Genomic DNA, 18,927 nt, shown 5'->3' with positions numbered 1-18,927 from the left:
CCAAGGCCACAGAGATGACTAGCGGGGTTTTTATGAGTGTTTCTCCAGTTAATAATGTAGAAATCTTGTCACTCTGCCTCTAGAAACATAAAAATACCTTAAAAAACTCGTGTCAAGTGAAACAAAGCCTTTTAGAATACATGTGAAGTGAAGAAGTTTTTGAGAATACCACCCATAGTTTGTTCCTCCACTTCTCAATGTATTTCAGTGGAGGACTCAAATAAACACACACTGGAAGGGAATATAAACTGTTACTAAATCTTGCAAACACCCTTGAACATTCCAGCACCTTCTCTCGCCTCATAAATCTCTCTCACACACACACACACACACACACGTAGTTCCTGAATTAATGTTTTCTCTGCAGGTTTAAATAGGAAGGCAATGAAAGAGAGATTAAATTTAGTTCACTTATTCTTGCTTCTTGTTTCCTTTGTGTTCTTGTGTGCTTGTAAGGCTGTGTAGATGTGTGGGTATGGTTGATAGATGGAGAGAGAGGGTGGTGTGTTTCAAAGGACATTAGCAAGGGTCTATGGAGGTCACAAGATTAATGGCCACAGTCTTCACGGTTTTAATCCCCTACATGAGTTTCTGAAGCTGTTTAAAATCATCAAATAGTCACCAGAATGAATATGGAGACGTTTTTTAGGGCATTTTTAAGACAGTTCAACATGTTTTTAGGGCATTTTAAGATAGTTTGACATGTTTTAGTGCCATTTTAAGAGTTTGGCATGTTTTTTAGGGGCATTTCAAGACAATTTGGTATGTTTAGAGGCATTTTAAGACAGTTTAGCTACAATAACACTATATTATTGACATTAGGAAGGGTCTATGGAGGTCAGAAGATTAATGGCCAGTCTTCACTATTTTAATGCCCCCCACATGAGTTTCTGAAGCTGTATAAATCACCAAATAGTCACCAGAATGAATATGGAAACACGTCATGCTACTGAAGTGGTTAAAAGAGGTAAAGTCGTAGGAAGAAAAAGTGTTTGTTTATAGTAGAGGTAGTAGTAGTAGTAGTAGTAGTAGCAGTAGTGGTTATGGTAATGGTAGTGGTAGTAGTAAAATGAAAGAAATAATTAAAAGAATCATATTATTATTGATCTACTTCCTCCTCCTCCTCCTCCTCATTGTACAAATTCTTACAATAAACTCTCACTCTCTCCTTTGAATATTTGCACACAGGGACATCACAACTTTATGTACATGACCACAGCACCACACTGAGTCACCACTATAGTCACCACATTGTCTTACACTCACCCTCATCCACACCTTTACACTCAAAAATAGTAACTCTCTCTTTTTTTCATCAAGACTTGCCATCACTTGTTTTTGATGTAAAGGAAGGAAAAATGTGATATATTTCTTTCTCTGTCTTTCTTATCAAGGCTTTTAATTTTTCCTTCCTTTACACTCAAAATAATTATAGTGTGTCTACTCTAAGGTGGCTCCTGGGTTCATAACATATTGTAGTTTAGTGATGTAACTGATTTTGTGAATAATACTTGTTTTCTGTCTTTCCATCAAGGCTCTCAATCATTTTTCCTTCCTTTACACTTAAAATAACTATTATCTTTCTACTCTAAGGTGGCTCCTGGGTTCATAACATATTGTAGTTTAGTGATGTAATTGATTTTGTGAATAATGCTTGTTTTCTGTCTTTATCATGGCTTTCAATCATTTCTCCTTCCTTTACACTTAAAATTACAATGTGTCTACTCTGAAATGGCTCCTGGGTTCATAACATATTGTAGCTTATTGGTGATATGAATAATAGTTGTTTTCTCTGTCTTTCCATCAAGGCTCTCAATAATTTTTCCTTCCTTTACACTTAAAATCATAATGTGTCTACTCTGAAATGGCTCCAGGGTTCATGACATATCGTAGCTTACTGGTGATGTCATTGATTTGATGCGAGTAAATTTCTGTTGATCAGCATATTTACCACAAGGACAGCTCACGGCTTTCCTCAAGATCTGATCACTCTTCACCTGTTTTCCTTCCTGTCTTTCTTCCCATTAAGTGTGAATGACAAGTTCTTACAGTCTAACATCACTCTACATTACAAACGTCACTCTTATTTCTTTTATGATCATTTAAATATTACTTTTCTCCTTCTTGTCCTTTCCTATTTCTTTTGTAATCATTTAAATATAACTTCTAATTTTTACAATCAAACATCACTCTACATAACAAACATCACTCTTAATTTCTCTATTATCATTTAAATATTAGTTGTTCGCCTTCCCGTCCTTTCTAATAAGTGTGAATTACAAGTTTATATAGTTAAACATCACTACATCACAAACGTCACTCTTAATTTGTCTATAATCATTTAAATATCAGTTGTTCACCTTCTTTTTCTTTCTAATAAGTGTGAATTATACATGTTTACAGTCAAACATCACTCTACATCACCCTGTATACATCCACAGCCACCTGTCTCTCCCCTCTTCCCTTACCCATCATTCTACACCCTTCCCATCACTCTACATCCTTCCCATCATCTGGTTACCTTCATATTACCTTGTTACTTTCCTATCATCACCTTGTTCCCTTCCCATCATCTTATTCCTTCACCCATCACACTATTCTTTCACCCCATCACCTTGCTCCCTTCCCATCGTCTTCCAGCAAACCCGGAGAGACGTTCTTTTCAAATATCGTCTTGGGAACAAATGCTTTCTCCTTCAGTGTTGCTTGCTCCACCTTCTCGCCTTCCACTAACTCCTTCAGTAGTCGGTCTGTCCGCTGGTCCTCCACTGACGGTCGGCTTGCAGGTGGTGTGCGGAAGTATTTTTCCACGTTGTATCTGGAAGGGTGGAGGATGTTAGTGTGTTAGTGTGTGTGTGTGTGTGTGTGTGTGTGTGTGTGTGTGTGTGTGTGTGTGTGTGTGTGTGTGTGTGTGTGTGTGTGTGTTTTGTGGGTGGTTTGTTTGTCTATTTCTGGTGTTATGGAAGTGTTGGCCTAGTTCTCTCTCTCTCTCTCTCTCTCTCTCTCTCTCTCTCTCTCTCTCTCTCTCTCTCTCTCTCTCTCTCTCTCTCTCTCTCTCTCTCTCTCTCTCTCTCTTTCCCTTCATTCTTTCTCTTTCTTTTTTCTCTCTCTTTATTTCCTCTATTCCTTCTATCTCTCTTTTTTTCTCATTTTCTTCTATTTATCTTTTTTAATGTTTTTCTCTCTCTCTCTCTCTCTCTCTCTCTCTCTCTCTCTCTCTGGCACAAAAAAAATTATACCAAACTTTCTATTCTCTCCTTTATCTTCTTTCAAACATTTTTTAAAGCATTAGAAAGATTATGAAAGAATGATGATGGTAAAGTTAACTCTCTCTCTCTCTCTCTCTCTCTCTCACCCTACAAAGCCAACCACCGCAGCAAAGGGCAGGGTGATGTAGGGTGCGTAAGTTCTCAAAGCCACCATCAGCGGCCACATTGTAAAGGCTGCAGTGGTGGTGGTGGTGGTGACTTTCGGTCCAGTGGTGGTGATGAAGCTGAAAAGTGGATATTTATTAGTGATGGTAGGGTATGGTGTGTTGGTGGTGGTAGTGATGCTGTGAAGTGGATATTTATTCGTAGTGTGGTGATGGTGTGGCAGTGGTGGTGGTGATGCTGTGAAGTGGATATTTATTAGCGGTGTGGTGTGGTGAGGTGTGGTGGTGGTGGTGGTGGTGGTGGTGGTGATGCTGTGAAGTGAATATTTATTAGTGGTGTGGTGTGGTGGTGTTGTTGGTGGTTAGGTTAAGTTAGGTTAGTGTGGTGTAGTGGTGGTCATGCTGTGAGGGAAGATTGTGTGTGGTGATGGTGGTAGTGGTGAGATATTGGTTTATTGGGTGGTGGTGGTGTAGTGGTAGTAACCTGTAGTAGTAGTAGTGGTGGTGGTGGTGTGGTGGTGGCAATAACATCATTTCCACTATTCTTCCCTTCATCACAACGACAAGCAACACCAATCAACATTCTGACTGAGGGAAACAAGACAACAACATTTCACCCTGTAACACGACCCTTGCATAACATTCACCCGGTTATATATTTACTCTATTTAACGCCCATTAAACGCTATTTAGACCCAAGGTATAGCAAGATGAGCCTTTAAAGAATATTTCCCATCACTTACCGTCCCTAGACACCCTTCAGAACCCTTGGAATAGGCCTAAATGTAAGCCTAAAGGGATATCAGCTGCCGGGTAAGAGGGACGTACACAAACCGGCCCTCTTGATCATTTGCGCTCCTGACGAAGGGAGAAACTTCTGGTGTGCATTGTGAAACGCTTCCTTCTCTCACCACGATCTTTTTTTACAGACCACAGAGACCATTAATCGAGATGTAAAGAGTGTTTGTCTTGTTAACATTGCAGAAGACTTGTTAATGTGTCACTGGAATTACAGAAACACCCTTAAAAACCTGTCATTTCAACTAAAGCCCTTGGGAAATAGACCAGAGACTATTAATCGAGTCCTAAAGAATATTTGTCTTGTTGATAATGTAGAAGAGTTGTTAATATGTTACTAGAATTACAGAAAAACCCTTAAAAACCCGCATCACTTCAACTAGAGCCCTTGGGAAACAGTGAAAGTGCGGCGCAGAAATTTCAGAATATGATCCACATTACTCTGTTATTTTCGTTCAAACTCATGTATGAAAGGGTTTATGGGGCTGATATTCTAACCAGAGCAAACAGGGTCGTCAGTTGTCATTATGAGTGTTTCAAACATCTCCAGTTATTTTATGATGTATTAATTAATAAATATTTTGCAGCCATCTCATACCGGCTACCTCAACCCTGCTTGAATATCATATTATCTTGCATTTCCATTTTAAAGTATACAGTGTGAATGCCAGGTTCCCTTTGGTAGTGTGAAGAGAATGGCTCACACTGTTCCCTATTAAAACCTTCAGTACTGGGACTTATTTTTACCTTGAGTTTTGGGTGTAATTAGACCATTTTATTGACATTATGAAGGGTCAATGGAGGTCAGAAGATTAATAGCCAAAGTCTCCACTATTTTAATTCCCCACATAAGTTTCTGAAACTGTATGAAATCACCAAATAGTCACCAGAATGAATATGGAAATGTGATATGGTACTGGTAGGGTTAATTAGGTAATATATTGGTGACATGCGAAGACTGCCTTATGTGACCATATCCTTCAAATCTCATGAAATATTCGTGTAGCTACTTAATGCCTAATGTCTAAATCTGAAGAGAGAGAGAGAGAGAGAGAGAGAGCCGAAATGATCCCAGAGCCGAATGCATCCCAGCCTCTCCTCCTCATCTTCTGTCAACAAACCCCGCACTTCTCTATATTTTTGCCTCCCACAAGTCCCTTCCCGCCTCCTTCTCCTCCCCACTACACCCACACCTCCCCAGGGCACCAACACACCGCCTGTAAAGAGAAGAGACGTGTGAGTTAAGGGAGAGGGGGAGATATTAGTGGTGAAATAAGAGGAAAGTGTCTTGTGGGGTCAGTCACGTGCCTAGTGATTGCTGGTGAATTTTGATATTTTTTGTATTTTTTTGTTATTTTTCATGTTAGGTTAGGTTTGTTTTGATTGATTTTGTTTGTTTGTTTGTTTGTTTAAAGAGGTGGTGGTGGTGATTTGATATATGACTTGCATGCCACGCCCATCTCTCTCTCTCTCTCTCTCTCTCTCTCTCTCTCTCTCTCTCTCTCTCTCTCTCGTTATTAGATATTTTCATTTATGTTTTTCTTTTGTTATTTCTATTCACTGCTACTCTTCTTTTCTTCCTTTTCCTCTTCCTTCATAATTGTATATTTGTTTAACTCACTTCCACTCTCTCTCTCTCTCTCTCCATGTTTAACAGTGTATCCTTCTCCCAGCACAGGTGTCTAGGCTTCCTGCAGGACCCCTGATGCCCTGACCATCCCCAGCACCCTGCACCACCATGAACCTTCTCCACAGACTGCAGGACCCTCAGCTGGTCGCCGCCTGCCAGCACTTCTTTGGCGTCAGGCACAGACCGGGAGAAAAGCAGTACTGGTGAATACATTAACCTAACCTAACCTAACTTTACCTTACCTTACCCTACCCTACCTTATCTTACCTTGCCTAACCAAACCAAAGAGGAAGGAAATCAAATAGCTGTGTTAGATTAAATACTGACATGTTAACCCCTTCAGTACTAGGACACATTTTTACCCTAAGATTTGTGTACAATTAGACCATTTTATTGACATTAGGAAAAGTCTATGGAGGATGGAAAATTAATGGCCACAGTCTTCACTATTTTAACTCTTGCAGTACTGGGACACATTTTTACGTTGAGATTTGTATACAATTAAACCATGTTATTGACATTAGGAAGGGTCTATGGAGGTCTGAAAATTAATGGCCACAGTCTCCACTATTTTAATCCCCTCACATGAGTTTCTGAAGCTGTATAAAATCACCAAATAGTCACCAGAATGAATATGGAAATGTGTCATGGTACTGAAGGAGTTGAATTGAATATGTATATACATATTAAAAGAGAATTTGTGCACTGAGAGTAATTTTTTATTGCAGCTACAGAGACGAGAAAGGGAGAGAACACTTGACGAAGGCTGAGGCATGTGAAGCGAGGTCGTCTGAGAGATTTGTGGGTCAGTGTGGGTCACGGCAGCGGCCCAGAGGCAAGGGCAAGGCTTCAGCTGACTTTCACACCAAGACACACGTTCGCCATGGGTCGTCGGCCAGTGACGGCGAGGGAGGGAAAGGTGAGGTCATGTCTGGTCAGGTCACTTTAGTCATGTTTAACCTCTTCAATACCATGACATGTTTTAATATTCATTTTGGTGACTGTTTGGTGATTTTATACAGCTTCAGATACTTAAGTGGGAATTAAAATAGTGAAGATTGTGGCCATTAATCTTCTAATCTCCATAGACTCTTCCTAATGTCAAAAAAATGGTCTAATCATAGCCAAACTGTCTTAAAATCCCCACAAAAACATGCTAAATTGTCTTGAAATTACCTACAAAACATGCCAAACTGTCTTAAAATGCCCTAAAAAACATTCCAAACTGTTTTTAAATGCCCTAAAAAACATTAGTATTTATATTCATTCTGGTTACTATTTGGTGATTTTATACAGCTTCAGAAACTCATGTGGGCGATTAAAATAGTGAAGATTGTGGCCATCAATCTTGTAACCTCCATAGACCCTTGCTAATGTCAATAAAATGGTCTAATGGTACACAAATCTCAAGGTAAAAATGTGTCCCAGTACTGAAGGAGTTAAAATAGTGAAGACTGTGGCCATTAATCTTCTGCCCTCCATAGATCCTTGCTAATATCAATAAAATGGCCTAATCATACACAAATGTCAAAGTAAAAATGTGTCCCAGTACTGAAGGAGTTAAAATAGTGAAGACTGTGGCCATTAATCTTCTGACCTCCATAGACCCTTCCTAATATCAATAAAATGGCCTAAATCATATACAAATCTCAAGGTAAAAATGTGTCCCAGTACTGAAGGGGATAAGTCTGTGTGTTGTGTGATTTTCTGTGCAATTAGAGCCTGTGTTTTTGAGCCAGTTTGTTGTGTTGTTGTGCAGGTTGGATGTCGCTGCTGCTTGGAGAGAACACTGGAGGGACGGAGGGAAGCATGGAGGAGGACAACACACTTTCAGAATCAGAACCAGAGGACCAAGAATACATCATTACTAACATGTCAGTGTGTGGGACAGTGTGGGACAGTTTGGGAGTGTGTGAGGGTGTTAACGAGTGTGTGTGTTTTAGCAAATGTGTGATGCTTTTTAGAGAGTGTGTGAGGGTGTGGGACAGATTAGAATGGGTTAGTGAGTGTGTGAGGGGCTAGGAGTGTGTGGGAGAGTGTTGGAGTGTGTTAGTAAGTGTTTGAGAGTCTGGGAGTGTGTGAAAGTGATCTGGGAGGGTGTCAAGGAGTGTGGGAGTGATTTAGAAAGGTGTTAAAGAGTGTATGAGAGTGTTGGAGTATGTTAGTGAGTGTGTGAGGGTGTCAGTGAGTGTGAGAGTGACTGGAAGTGTATAAAAGTGTGAGAGAATGTAAAAAGAATGTAAAAGAGCATAAAATACTGTGAGAAAGTGTTAAAGAGTGTGAAAGGTTAAAATAGTGTGAAAAAGTGTATAAGAGTGTGAAGAGTGTAAAAAAGTGTAGAAGTGTGTAAAAAAAGTGTGAAAGAATGTATGAGAGTTTGTAAGTGTGTAAAAAGAAAGACTTATTCTACTGCAATCCACCACCACTACCACCATCACCACCACCACCACTACTTTCAGGTTCTGGTACCATCTGTTCTTCTTTGCCACGGCACTGGGTGGTGAGCTGTTCTATTCTGTGTTCTTCTGCTTCTGGGCCTGGAACGTGGACGGGGCGGTGCTGCGGAGGGTCATCATGGTCTGGATGGTCACAATGTACATAGGTCAGCTCACCATGGAGTGTTTGGGGAGGTTGAGGAAGGTCAGGTTAGGATGGAAAAATGGAGGTAGCATGGTTTGAGATCTTGTGTGGTCTGTCAGAGAGAGAGGGTTTCTTCTGTGGTATTTGATCACTTCCTCCAGGAAAATTTATGTATGTACTTCACACTTGTTCGCCCCACACCAGTCAAGTTGCAGATTTTGGTAATTGTGTTGCATCCTTTCTTTAGACCAATCATCTTGAGCAATTGTCTCACTCATTCAGTCCTTAGTATCGACATAGTGTGGCAAATAAAAGCACTGTTAACCACCCAAGTCATGTAAATCCAGAGGTCTGTCATGGAGCAAGGGAGCTCAGACCACCTCACTCCACTACTGCCACATACAGACCGAGAGTTGACTTTGTGTTTGGCCTCAAGTGACAAAGATTCTATGACGTCGTAGAATTGTTGCAAATTTTTCTTCTAATTTTACTTCAGCCTCTTAAACATCCTTTTTATTTATTTATTTATTTATTTTATTTTTTTTTTGCCATAAATACGCGACCACATACCCACATATTCTTGTCTAGTACTGTATATATCCTAACCTTAACCTAACCTAACTTCCCCATCAGGCCAGGCACTGAAGGACCTGCTGAAGGTGCCTCGGCCGGCCTGCCCGCCTGCAGTGCGCCTGGACAGCAAGTGGGAGCTGGAGTACGGCCTGCCCTCCACACACGCCATGGTGGGCGCCGCCATGCCCTTCTCCATCTTCATCCTCTCCCTCAACAGATACCAGGTTGGTCTGTGTGTGTGTGTGTCAGTATGTATGTGAGTTAGGAAGGGTCTATGAAGGGGTTTAAACATTATATCCACAGAAAATACCAGAATATATAGTTTTTTTAATTCCTTTCTTGTATGTGCTTAAAAAAGACTTCACACATTGGTCTTGGTGATGTGAATTGGTAACTGATTGTTGACTTTATTGTTGTAGCAGTGCATACAACAAGGGTGGAGGTCGGGTCATGCCGGCCACCCCTTAAACATGAGACAGACAGGATTTAGGTCAGTCAAAGCCACACATCTTTGCTGTGAACCTGTTAATGGGACAGACAGGATTGAAGCGCCAGTCACAGCAACATATGTTTGCTGCGAACCTGTTAATGGGACAGACAGGATTTAGGTCAGTCACAGCCACACGTCTTTGCTGTGAACCTGTTAATGGGACAGACAGGATTAAAACGTCAGTCACAGCCACATGTCTTTGCTGTGAACCTGTTAATGGGACAGACAAGGTTTAGGTGTCAGTCACAACCACACGTCTTTGCTGTGAACCTGTTAATGGCTGTGGTGATGTCCTTTCATTTGTTCATGTATTGTTTTTGCTATCATTGTATCTTAAGTTTGGATGTGTTGTCTTTTTGTACAGTGTGGTCAATAAACTATCTATCTATCTATCTATCTGGTTCACTGGTTCACTTGGGTTATGACTGGGAAACAAATCAACCTTTTTTTTCTTTTTTATTCTTTCCTTTTATTTTGTCGTTAGCAAGCTTTCTCCTCTTATATAGAAAAATAATGCTCTCTCTCTCTCTCTCTCTCTCTCTCTCTCTCTCTCTCTCTCTCTCTCTCTCTCTCTCTCTCTCTCTCTCTCTCTCTCATTGCAGCTGGACTGGATGTGGGGCCTTGCTATCGCTCTCATCTGGTGTTCGTGTGTGTGTCTGTCGCGCATCTACCTCGGCATGCATAGTGTTCTGGTGAGTGTGTGTGTGTGTGTGTGTGTGTGTGTGTGTGTGTGTGAGTGTGTTTGCTTCTTGCCTCCTAGTGCCCATGTAATCTAACTTAACCTAACCTAACCTAACCAAGTGTGTGTCTGTGCCTCAGGACGTGTTGTGTGGGTTGGTGCTGGTGAGTGGCCTGCTGGTGGCCATGCTGCCGTGGGTGGACACACTGGACCACTTGGCCCTCACCCATCCTGCCTCACCACTCATCACCATCATCCTCACTATCGCCATGGTCGTCTGTTACCCTGCCACTGACCGATGGACCCCTGCCAGGTCTGTGTGTGTGTGTGTGTGTGTGTAATAATAATGATGTATGGTTTATTCAGATGACAGTACATACATGCTGCAAATATACAATGTGGGGTTGGCGAGGAGGTTTATTGGTTGCACTGTGGTGGTATCAGTGTGTGTGTGTGTGTGTGTGTGTGTTTGGGAGAGCCTCTGGTTAGCACAGTGTTAACGCGCTGGTCTGGCATTGCTCAGGTCAGCAAATCATGTGTGGCTGGGGCTCATGAGTTTAAGGTGTTTGATGGGAGAGAGAGAGAGAGAGTTAGTTTTGTTGTCTATCTCTATATATATTTATCTATTAGTTAACAATCCTGATCTTCACATATCCATTACAACACCAAAACACCCCTGAAACCCTCACCACCACCACCTCACCACTAACTTGCATTCCCACAGAGGCGACACGACTGTCATTGTGGGCGTCGGGTGTGGGTCGCTGCTGGGGTCGTGGGTCAACTACCAGCTGGGGATCATCAGGGAGCCTTCACTGCCCCCACCATACACTGTGCTGTGGCCCACTCTCAACATGGTGGGCCTGTCGCTGCTACGAACCTCCCTGGGGATGGTGGTCATTGTGGCGGTGAAGGCGATATTCAAGTCACTCTCATTCGCTACCATATGTGCTCTGCTGCAGGTGTGTGTGTGTGTGTGTGTGTGTGTGTGTGTGTGTGTGTGTGTGTGTGTGTGTGTGTGTGTGTGTGTGTGTGTGTGTGTGAGACCATCTTCACCCTCATCACCACCACATTTCTCTATTTATCTGTCTATTAGTTATCAATCCTCTTCATATCACAAACCACCACCACTAACCCTCTCTACCATCATCACAACACCACCACCCATAGCACAACACCATATCACTACCACTCTAACCCTCTCTACCCTTCATCACCACAACACCACCACCACCACAACACACACAACACACAACAAACCACCACCACCACTAACCTTCTACCATCACCACCACAGATAAGGGCAGAGGATTACATGAACAAGACAGGCGGACTCTCCGTTCGCCACCGCCTCGTCGTTGAACTCTTCTACAAATTCATCACCTACATCGCCATCGGGTTCACCGTTGTCTACACTGGACCAGCGACCTTCAGATTGGTTGGTATTGAGAGACCCACCTTTTACACTGAGGTCTGAGGTGTGCTGCTGGTGGTGGTGCTGGTGGTAGTGGTGTCTGTCTCTGGCTGTCTCTCTCTCTGTCTATTTTTTTTCTTTGCCTTTCTTTCTTTTTCTCTATTTTTTTATCTTCTATCTTTTTCTTTTATCTTTTTTTTGTTTTTATTTTTTGTTCTTTTTTTCCTTCTTTTTCTCTCTTTCTCATTCTGTTTTGGTCTGTTTTTTCTTTTCTTTTCTCTCTCTTTCTCTCTTTATTTCTCTTTCTTTTTCCCTGTTTTTTCTTTTTCTCTTTCTCTTTCTCACTCAGTCTCTCTGTTTCTCTTTCTCTTTTCTCTTCCTGTTTCTCTTTCTCTTTTTCTCTTCCTGTTTCTCTTTCTCTTTTTCTCTTCCTGTTTCTCTTTCTCTTCCTTTCTCTCTCTCTCTCTCTCTCTCTCTCTCTCTCTCTCTCTCTCTCTCTCTCTCTCTCTCTCTCTCTCTCTCTCTCTCTCTTTTTTTTCCTCTCCCTCTCCCTCCCCAGCACAAGTAAACACACATATACACGCATAGTATATATATATATATATATATTTTTTGCCTTTCCAGACACAAGATCAATAGAGTTGTATTTTTATCACTGTATGTTCCTGTTTAGCCTGGCATTGTATTGCTTTCATAGTGGGGTATTTTTGTAGCTGTGTGTGTGTGTGTGTGTGTGTGTGTGTGTGTGTGTGTGTGTGTGTGTGTGTGTGCGCGCAATCTCATATATAGATTTACATATTCGTACACAGTTTAATAAGGCATATGTGGATGTTTGTGTGTGTGTGTGTATCCAATCTCATATACAGTTTACACACAGCATACTTCTCCCTGTAATTCACCTCGGTCGCCTGCTGGTCACCCAGCCAAACAGCCAGTCTTCCCCATTATGGAGCGAGCTCAGAGCTCAAAGACCGATCTTCGGGTAGGACTGAGACCACAACACACTCCACACACCGGGAAAGCGAGGCCACAACCCTTCGAGTTACATCCCGTACCTATTTACTGCTAGGGGAATAGGGGCCACACATTAAGAGCCATGCCCATTTGCCTCGCCGCACCGGGACTCGAACCCGAACCCTCTCGATTGTGAGTCGAGCGTGCTAACCACTACACTACGCGGTGTGTGTGTGTGTGTGTGTGTATATATCCAATCTCATATTATACAGTTTACACAGAGCATACTTCTTCCTGTGTGTGTGTGTGTGTGTGTGTGTGTGTGTGTGTGTGTGTGTGTGTGTGTGTGTGTGTGTGTGTGTGTGCGCGCGCGTGCCTCCCATGCAACAACTTGAGGAGAGACGACTGACGACTAACGAAGGCTGGTGAATCAAATAATGCAATATATATATTTTTTTAGGTATTTAAATGAAGATAGATAAAGATGTATAGCAAATTACTACTATTATTATTACTATTATTTCATGATTATTATTATTCGGTGCTGCTGTTATGCATTTGTATAATTAATATGTTTTTTCTTATTATTATTGCTATTGTTGTTTAGTCAATGGTGTATTATCTTTTTATTTTATTTATTCACTGATTTGGTGGGTTTTCAAGGGTTCTTTCATGGTTCAAGTGAGAAGTTACCAATATTTCCACATCACCAGGAGAAACTCTTCTTAAAACCCAATCTTTATTTATTTTTTCTTTTTTATGTAAAGAGTTCATTTTTATTTCTTTATTCAGTGTCTCAGTAATGAATGTTTGTCCTTTCCTATGTATTGTTCATTTATCTCTATTTATTAATTTATTTTCTGTATTTCTAGATTTTCCTAACTAGTCTTGTATTACTGACCCATTATCATCATCATTATTATTATTATTATTATTATTATTATTGTTACTGTTTTTTCTGTCTGTGAATTACTAATGGTGATTGTTATTGTTGTTGTTACTGTTACTGATTACATAACAGTGCTCAAGGAATGGTAACTCATTTTGATACTGAAAGATTGGTGAAAAGATCTCTCTCTCTCTCTCTCTCTCTCTCTCTCTCTCTCTCTCTCTCTCTCTCTCTCTCTCTTCAGTATTTATTTATCTACAATCTCATCATTTTTCTCAACAGACACACACCATTGTACATTTTGATGGAGGATTAATGTTTACACTCAATATTGAAAGACTGATGGAGCAAGTACAGTGTGTGTGTGTGTGTGTGTGTGTGTGTGTGTGTGTGTGTGTGTGTGTGTGTGTGTGTGTTCCAATAATTATGATGCATTTAATTATTCATGTTTGTTTGAATTTCCTATTGTTATAGTACTGTTACTACTATTACTATTGCTGCTGCTGCTGCTCCTACTGCTACTTCTACTTCTACTTCTACTACAACCACTACCACCCTTTCCGGCTCCATCACGTCACCCTTCTCTTGACTCACCCTGACCAGTGTCTTCAATCTCTAATATTGCCATTGTTATTTTATTTATTTTTTTTTCCTCCCCCTCTTACTGTGTGCCCTTCTGAGTAACAGCTGCTTGTCTTGCCTTCTCTTCTCCTCCTCTCCCCTTATCTCCATTCTGTCTCGCCTCCTTCTCCTCCTCTTCTCTCTCTCTGCCTCATCTTTTCCTTCTTTTCTCTTCCCTTCACTCTCTGTCTCATAGTCTCCTCCTCATCTTCCTTTTTCTCTTCAATCCTCTCCTCTCTGCCTCATAGTCACCTCCTCCTCTTCCTTCTTCTCTTCTTTCTGCTCTCTGTCTCATCCCTTTCTCCTCCTCCTCTTTTTCCTTCTTCTCTTCTCTCCACTCTCTGCCTCACTGTCTCCTCCTCCTCCTCTTTCCTCTCCTCTCTCCAATAGCAGAAAAGGCAGGGGGTCAGAAGGGGCAGCTTCCCTGGACCCACTGTTGCATGGGGGCCCACCACCAGACTGATGATGGAGCAAGGGGAAGACCATGACACTTGCCATGGTGCTGAATTAATGCCTCATCCTAATCCACATGCTCTCAGTTCTGCCATTGTGACAGCTGTCAGTCTGTGTGTGTGTCAAAGGGAGTGATTTGTGGCAGTGTCTTATGTAGAAACATTTAGCATAACAGTCATGGTGAGAGGGCATAATGCTTCAAGAGAGAGAGTACTGTTATGTTGAGCAGCCCGCCCACACACACACACACACACACACACACACACACACACACACACACACACACACACATACACACACACACACACACACACACCTTCATAATAATGATGATAACACTGCTGCTCCTGCTACTACTACTACTACTACTACCACTATTACTCCCTCACACACTACTATTCCTCTTTTTCTTCCTCCTATCACTACAGTTTATGCAATTCAGGCGGGCAGCAGCAGGAAACACTGAGAATTGAAGGAAATGTTGAGGAGTTGCTGCGGGCGGGGCGTGGAGAGGGTCTGGGTCAGTGTCTTGGTGGGCTCCAGGCGGTCTGAACGGAGGTATACACAACCATTGCCTTATTTTACTACAGTAATGGCTATTTATCTAGTGTAGTGGTTGATTCTGGCTTTGCTTCACTCTCTGGGTCTGGAAACACAGGAGTGGAGGCAGACATTGCTGGACTGACCTCGGGGGGGAAGGCGGGGGTGAGGCCCCGTTGTGGCCCAATATTTACGTAGATAATTCATTTTAAAAATCGCCACAAGAAAAACGGCTCCCAGACTGGTATACACTACACTTTTAGACGCGATAAATAGTGTAACTAATAATCAAAATATAATATTCCTACCGGGTGGTTTATTTTAGAAAAGCGGTGAAACGAAAGCTGTTTGTGTCCAATTAACGGGTCACAAACATACCACAATGTCGAGATGGAAAGCTCACCCAAACTACGTAATATTAAATTTTCTGAATAACAAAAATTTTCGCTTTCCAGCCAAATAAAGAAAACACAGATTCCTTGTCATATAAAGATTTTTGTTTTCTATTTTGTTAACGTTAAAAAATTTGAATTTGAAAATACGAATAGGTAGACTAAACTTTATGGAATATTGTTACTTGAATCATGTTTTTCATATCTTTTAAGTGTTATATCAAGCACCAAAACAATCCTAGACGTGCTAATTAAAAAAACGTTATATTTCATGCAGTGACTTTAATGTTATTTTTCCGCTAAACCAAAACACAGCTGGACTCGATTCTATTGTGGTTTCAAAAATGGTTTGCTTTGCTAATAACAAATCGGATATCAAAACAATGCCAACTTCATTAATAAAGGATAAATATTTTAACTTATGCGGAGATGGGTTTTTTTTGGCACGTCTGGTGAGTGACTCCACCTCCCCCGCCCTCACTCCCACACACCACCTCTCCCCTCCACCTCCTCCTCCTCCACCTCTTCCAACACTCAGAGTCCAGAAAACACCTACAAACACATGCAAAACCAGAGAAAATAACAAAATATATTTAAAGAAGTTTCCGTTGTCGTTGGAGGCGGAGGGGTCGAGCGGGGCGGGGTCGGGGTTGGTGTGCTCGGGGCAGGAGTGGCGCGGTGATTGGTGGAGAGCGTGTTGGTGGTGGTGGTAGTGATGGTTGTGGTGTTGTGCAGGGTTGCCAGGTGGTACCAAATTTGGCAAAATGTGCCATAAAATGGCTATCTCTTTAAAAAAAAAACTGCCAAATTCTTATGGCACTCTTGTAGTTTTGCCATAAAAATGCCAAATTTTGAAAAAAATTATATAATTTCCTATCAAATCTGCATAGTTTATTTTTACAACCTCCTCATGGCATTGGTGGAGATTTTATTATTTTATCCCCCGTATCCAAGATGGTAAATGAAATAGCCTGTGTTAAAGAAATAGTCGTTTTCTATAGTGATAATTAAGAGAAAATGTCTGTTTACAACTTTACATTACAAGACGTAAACACAACACACTGGCTACCAGCAGGCTTTGGTGGTACAGCTGTTCCGTGGTTTTAAGTTGGTCAGCATGCCCAAGGGAACTAAGAAGCCATGGATGGACATGTATAAGCGTAAGTTAGAGGTTTTTAAGTTATTAATGATTTAATAGGCCTACCAGAACTTAAACCAATAGGTATTATTACAGTTTAAGCCACTACACCGCACGCAATTGTTTAGTTTCTTATGGTCTTCATCACACTGCTTGGGATTATTTTAGCCATAATTACCTGTCGCACGTAAGTATTAACGGTGCTATATGTCAGACGTTGTGTTGTGCTCTTGAATTTTTCTATTGTACGGCTAGGTTAAATTAGGATAGATTAGGGGCCGTTTTAATGGCCCAGATACATTATGAATTTTTAAGCCCCCCAGATATTTTATACAGGAGATTGTACGCCTTGGTTAGATTAGGATAATTTAGGGTACGTGGGTGAAGATGGTAAGAGGTTTCATATTGATGGTGAAGTTGCCTAATTCCTGGAATAAAAAAACTTGTTTACTTTTGTACCTTTTTCTGTATTTCCTCCTGCCTATGACTTAATTATTTTCAAAAAATGTGTCGGGACACATGTCTAGACTTTATCCCTTATTTTTAATTACTGGTATGTTGTTACTTATTTCCAATTTATTGGTTTACATTGAGAAAAATTCTTGGTTTTCATAGAAATGAAGTAGAAGAATATTCTTCCATTTTCAAGTAACTACTCCACTATATATATATATATATATATATATATATATATATATATATATATATATATATATATATATATATATATATATATATATATTGCCAAAATGCTTGCCAAATTGGGCATTAGTGTTGCCAAAAAATGCCAAAATTCACACAAATTAATGCCAAGAAATGTTGGAACCACCTGGCAACCCTGGTGTTATGTAGTGGTACTGAAGTGGTGTGGTGTGGTGGTGTGTGGTGATGTGGTGTTGTGTGGTATGTCATGGTATGTAGTGGTAGTTGTGGTGTGATGTAGTGGCGGTAGTGGTGGTGCTGGTGTGGTGTGATGTGGTGTGGTATGGTGTAGTATGGTGTGTTGGTATTGGTGGTATGGTGTGATGTGGTGAATGATGGCAGTGTAGTGATGGCGTGGTGGCGGTGGTGGTAGTACTAGTGGCGTGGTGTGGTGGAGATGTATGATGGTAGTGAAGGTAGTGGTGGTGTGGCATGCTATGTTGAGGTGTGATGGCAGTGGTGATGATGTGATGTGGTATGGTGACTGTAACTGAACTGACGTGTGTGTGTGTGTGATAGCCTAGTTTTAATGACATCTCTATATTTTAAGACCACTTCAGTATATTTCCTTTACTTATGCTTACGTGGTCATATGAAAGGGCAAGCTTACTAGTAGTTTTATAAGCAATAACTATAGAAACGTAAATTTGAGGACCATTTATTTGTGTTTATATTATTTGTGGCTGATAAACTACCTGTGTGTGTGTTTGTTTCACTGTTTGATCTGCTGCAGTCTCTGACGAGACAGCCAGACGTTACCCTACGGAACGAGCTCAGAGCTCATTATTTCCGATCTTCGGATAGGCCTGAGACCAGGCACACACCACACACCGGGACAACAAGGTCACAAGTCCTCGATTTACATCCCGTACCTACTCACTGCTAGGTGAACAGGGGCTACACGTGAAAGGAGACACACCCAAATATCTCCACCCGGCCGGGGAATCGAACCCCGGTCCTCTGGCTTGTGAAGCCAGCGCTCTAACCACTGAGCTACCGGGCGTGTGTGTGTGTGTGTGTGTGTGTGTTTAGAGGGGTGGGATGAGGAGGTTAAAGTACACACAGGCGCACATGGCCACCTTTATTAATAAGGTACACACATGTAAACATTCATGTACGTGTGATATACATATATTTTATGTATATATATATATAGCTTTATTTTTTTTGTTTGTTTGTTAATATACAGTTTTTTATCGTCTTCATCACAGCAAATACAGAGAACAAACGAGCGAACAGACACATACACACGATTATACACTTACATACATACACACATACGAGATTTCACGGTTTGGCTCACACGCACACACCAACCAACACACGAACACACTCACAGACATCCGAACACATAAACACAAAATTACAAATACAAAAATAATGTCATAATTAATAATACCAAAAAATATAACAAAAAAATATATGTAATTCTGTTTAGTGATTTCGTTCGTCTTCAGAAAAGTCGTGTTTCGGTTCCATTTCGGGAAGTAATTCGTTAGATTCGGTTCAGTCTAGTTCGGTTCGGTTAATTTCGGTTCATCTCGGTTGAGTTCGGGTGTTCGCCAAACGCTCGTACGTTCAGCCAATCAGATTCGCGGAACACACACTAAGCCAGTTATGATTGGTCCGTTAGACAAGCGTTAAGCGAACCGTGAACCATGATTGTGTGTGTGTGTGTGTGTGTGTGTGTGTGTGTGTGTG

General features: G+C 41.2%; 2 protein-coding genes across 2 annotated transcripts in view; one reads left to right on the top strand and one right to left on the bottom strand.

Annotated features, from left to right (window-relative positions):
* Positions 1 to 1,082: 1,082 nt before the first annotated feature.
* Positions 1,083 to 3,988, bottom strand: LOC123513577 (small integral membrane protein 12-A-like). Its single transcript, XM_045270830.1, has 3 exons — positions 3,858 to 3,988; positions 3,356 to 3,493; positions 1,083 to 2,818 (listed from the first exon to the last, which is right to left on the bottom strand). Exons 1-3 carry the CDS (start codon positions 3,926 to 3,928, stop codon positions 2,611 to 2,613), a joined length of 417 nt encoding a protein of 138 aa, XP_045126765.1. The 5' UTR covers positions 3,929 to 3,988; the 3' UTR covers positions 1,083 to 2,610.
* Positions 3,989 to 5,240: 1,252 nt separating this feature from the next.
* LOC123513567 (sphingosine-1-phosphate phosphatase 2-like) overlaps positions 5,241 to 18,927 on the top strand; it is a 14,842-nt gene continuing 1,155 nt past the window's right edge. The window contains exons 1-10 of the mRNA XM_045270821.1: positions 5,241 to 5,492; positions 5,845 to 6,004; positions 6,530 to 6,720; positions 7,561 to 7,675; positions 8,261 to 8,403; positions 9,015 to 9,178; positions 10,047 to 10,136; positions 10,264 to 10,436; positions 10,848 to 11,085; positions 11,421 to 11,661. Of these exons, the coding sequence (XP_045126756.1) occupies positions 5,910 to 6,004; positions 6,530 to 6,720; positions 7,561 to 7,675; positions 8,261 to 8,403; positions 9,015 to 9,178; positions 10,047 to 10,136; positions 10,264 to 10,436; positions 10,848 to 11,085; positions 11,421 to 11,600 (1,389 nt within the window). The 5' untranslated portion in view covers positions 5,241 to 5,492; positions 5,845 to 5,909 and the 3' untranslated portion in view covers positions 11,601 to 11,661. The remainder of the gene's footprint in view (positions 5,493 to 5,844; positions 6,005 to 6,529; positions 6,721 to 7,560; positions 7,676 to 8,260; positions 8,404 to 9,014; positions 9,179 to 10,046; positions 10,137 to 10,263; positions 10,437 to 10,847; positions 11,086 to 11,420; positions 11,662 to 18,927) is intronic.

The sequence above is a fragment of the Portunus trituberculatus genome, chromosome 5, assembly GCF_017591435.1.
Source record: "Portunus trituberculatus isolate SZX2019 chromosome 5, ASM1759143v1, whole genome shotgun sequence".
Classification (NCBI taxonomy): domain Eukaryota; kingdom Metazoa; phylum Arthropoda; class Malacostraca; order Decapoda; family Portunidae; genus Portunus; species Portunus trituberculatus.
Note: the sequence above shows the minus strand (reverse complement) of the source record. Positions and strands in the feature narration are given on the sequence as shown.

Bases quoted from the DNA above. Each gene is read 5' to 3' on its own strand.
- LOC123513577 (XM_045270830.1), bottom strand. From the start codon at position 3,928: ATGAAGGGAAGAATAGTGGAAATGATGTTATTGCCACCACCACACCAC. The intron at 3,494-3,857 runs GTTACTACCACT...TCCACTTTTCAG, and splicing joins CACCACTACTACTACTACAG to CTTCATCACCACCACTGGAC. The intron at 2,819-3,355 runs GTGAGAGAGAGA...CCACCCTTCCAG, and splicing joins GCGGTGGTTGGCTTTGTAGG to ATACAACGTGGAAAAATACT.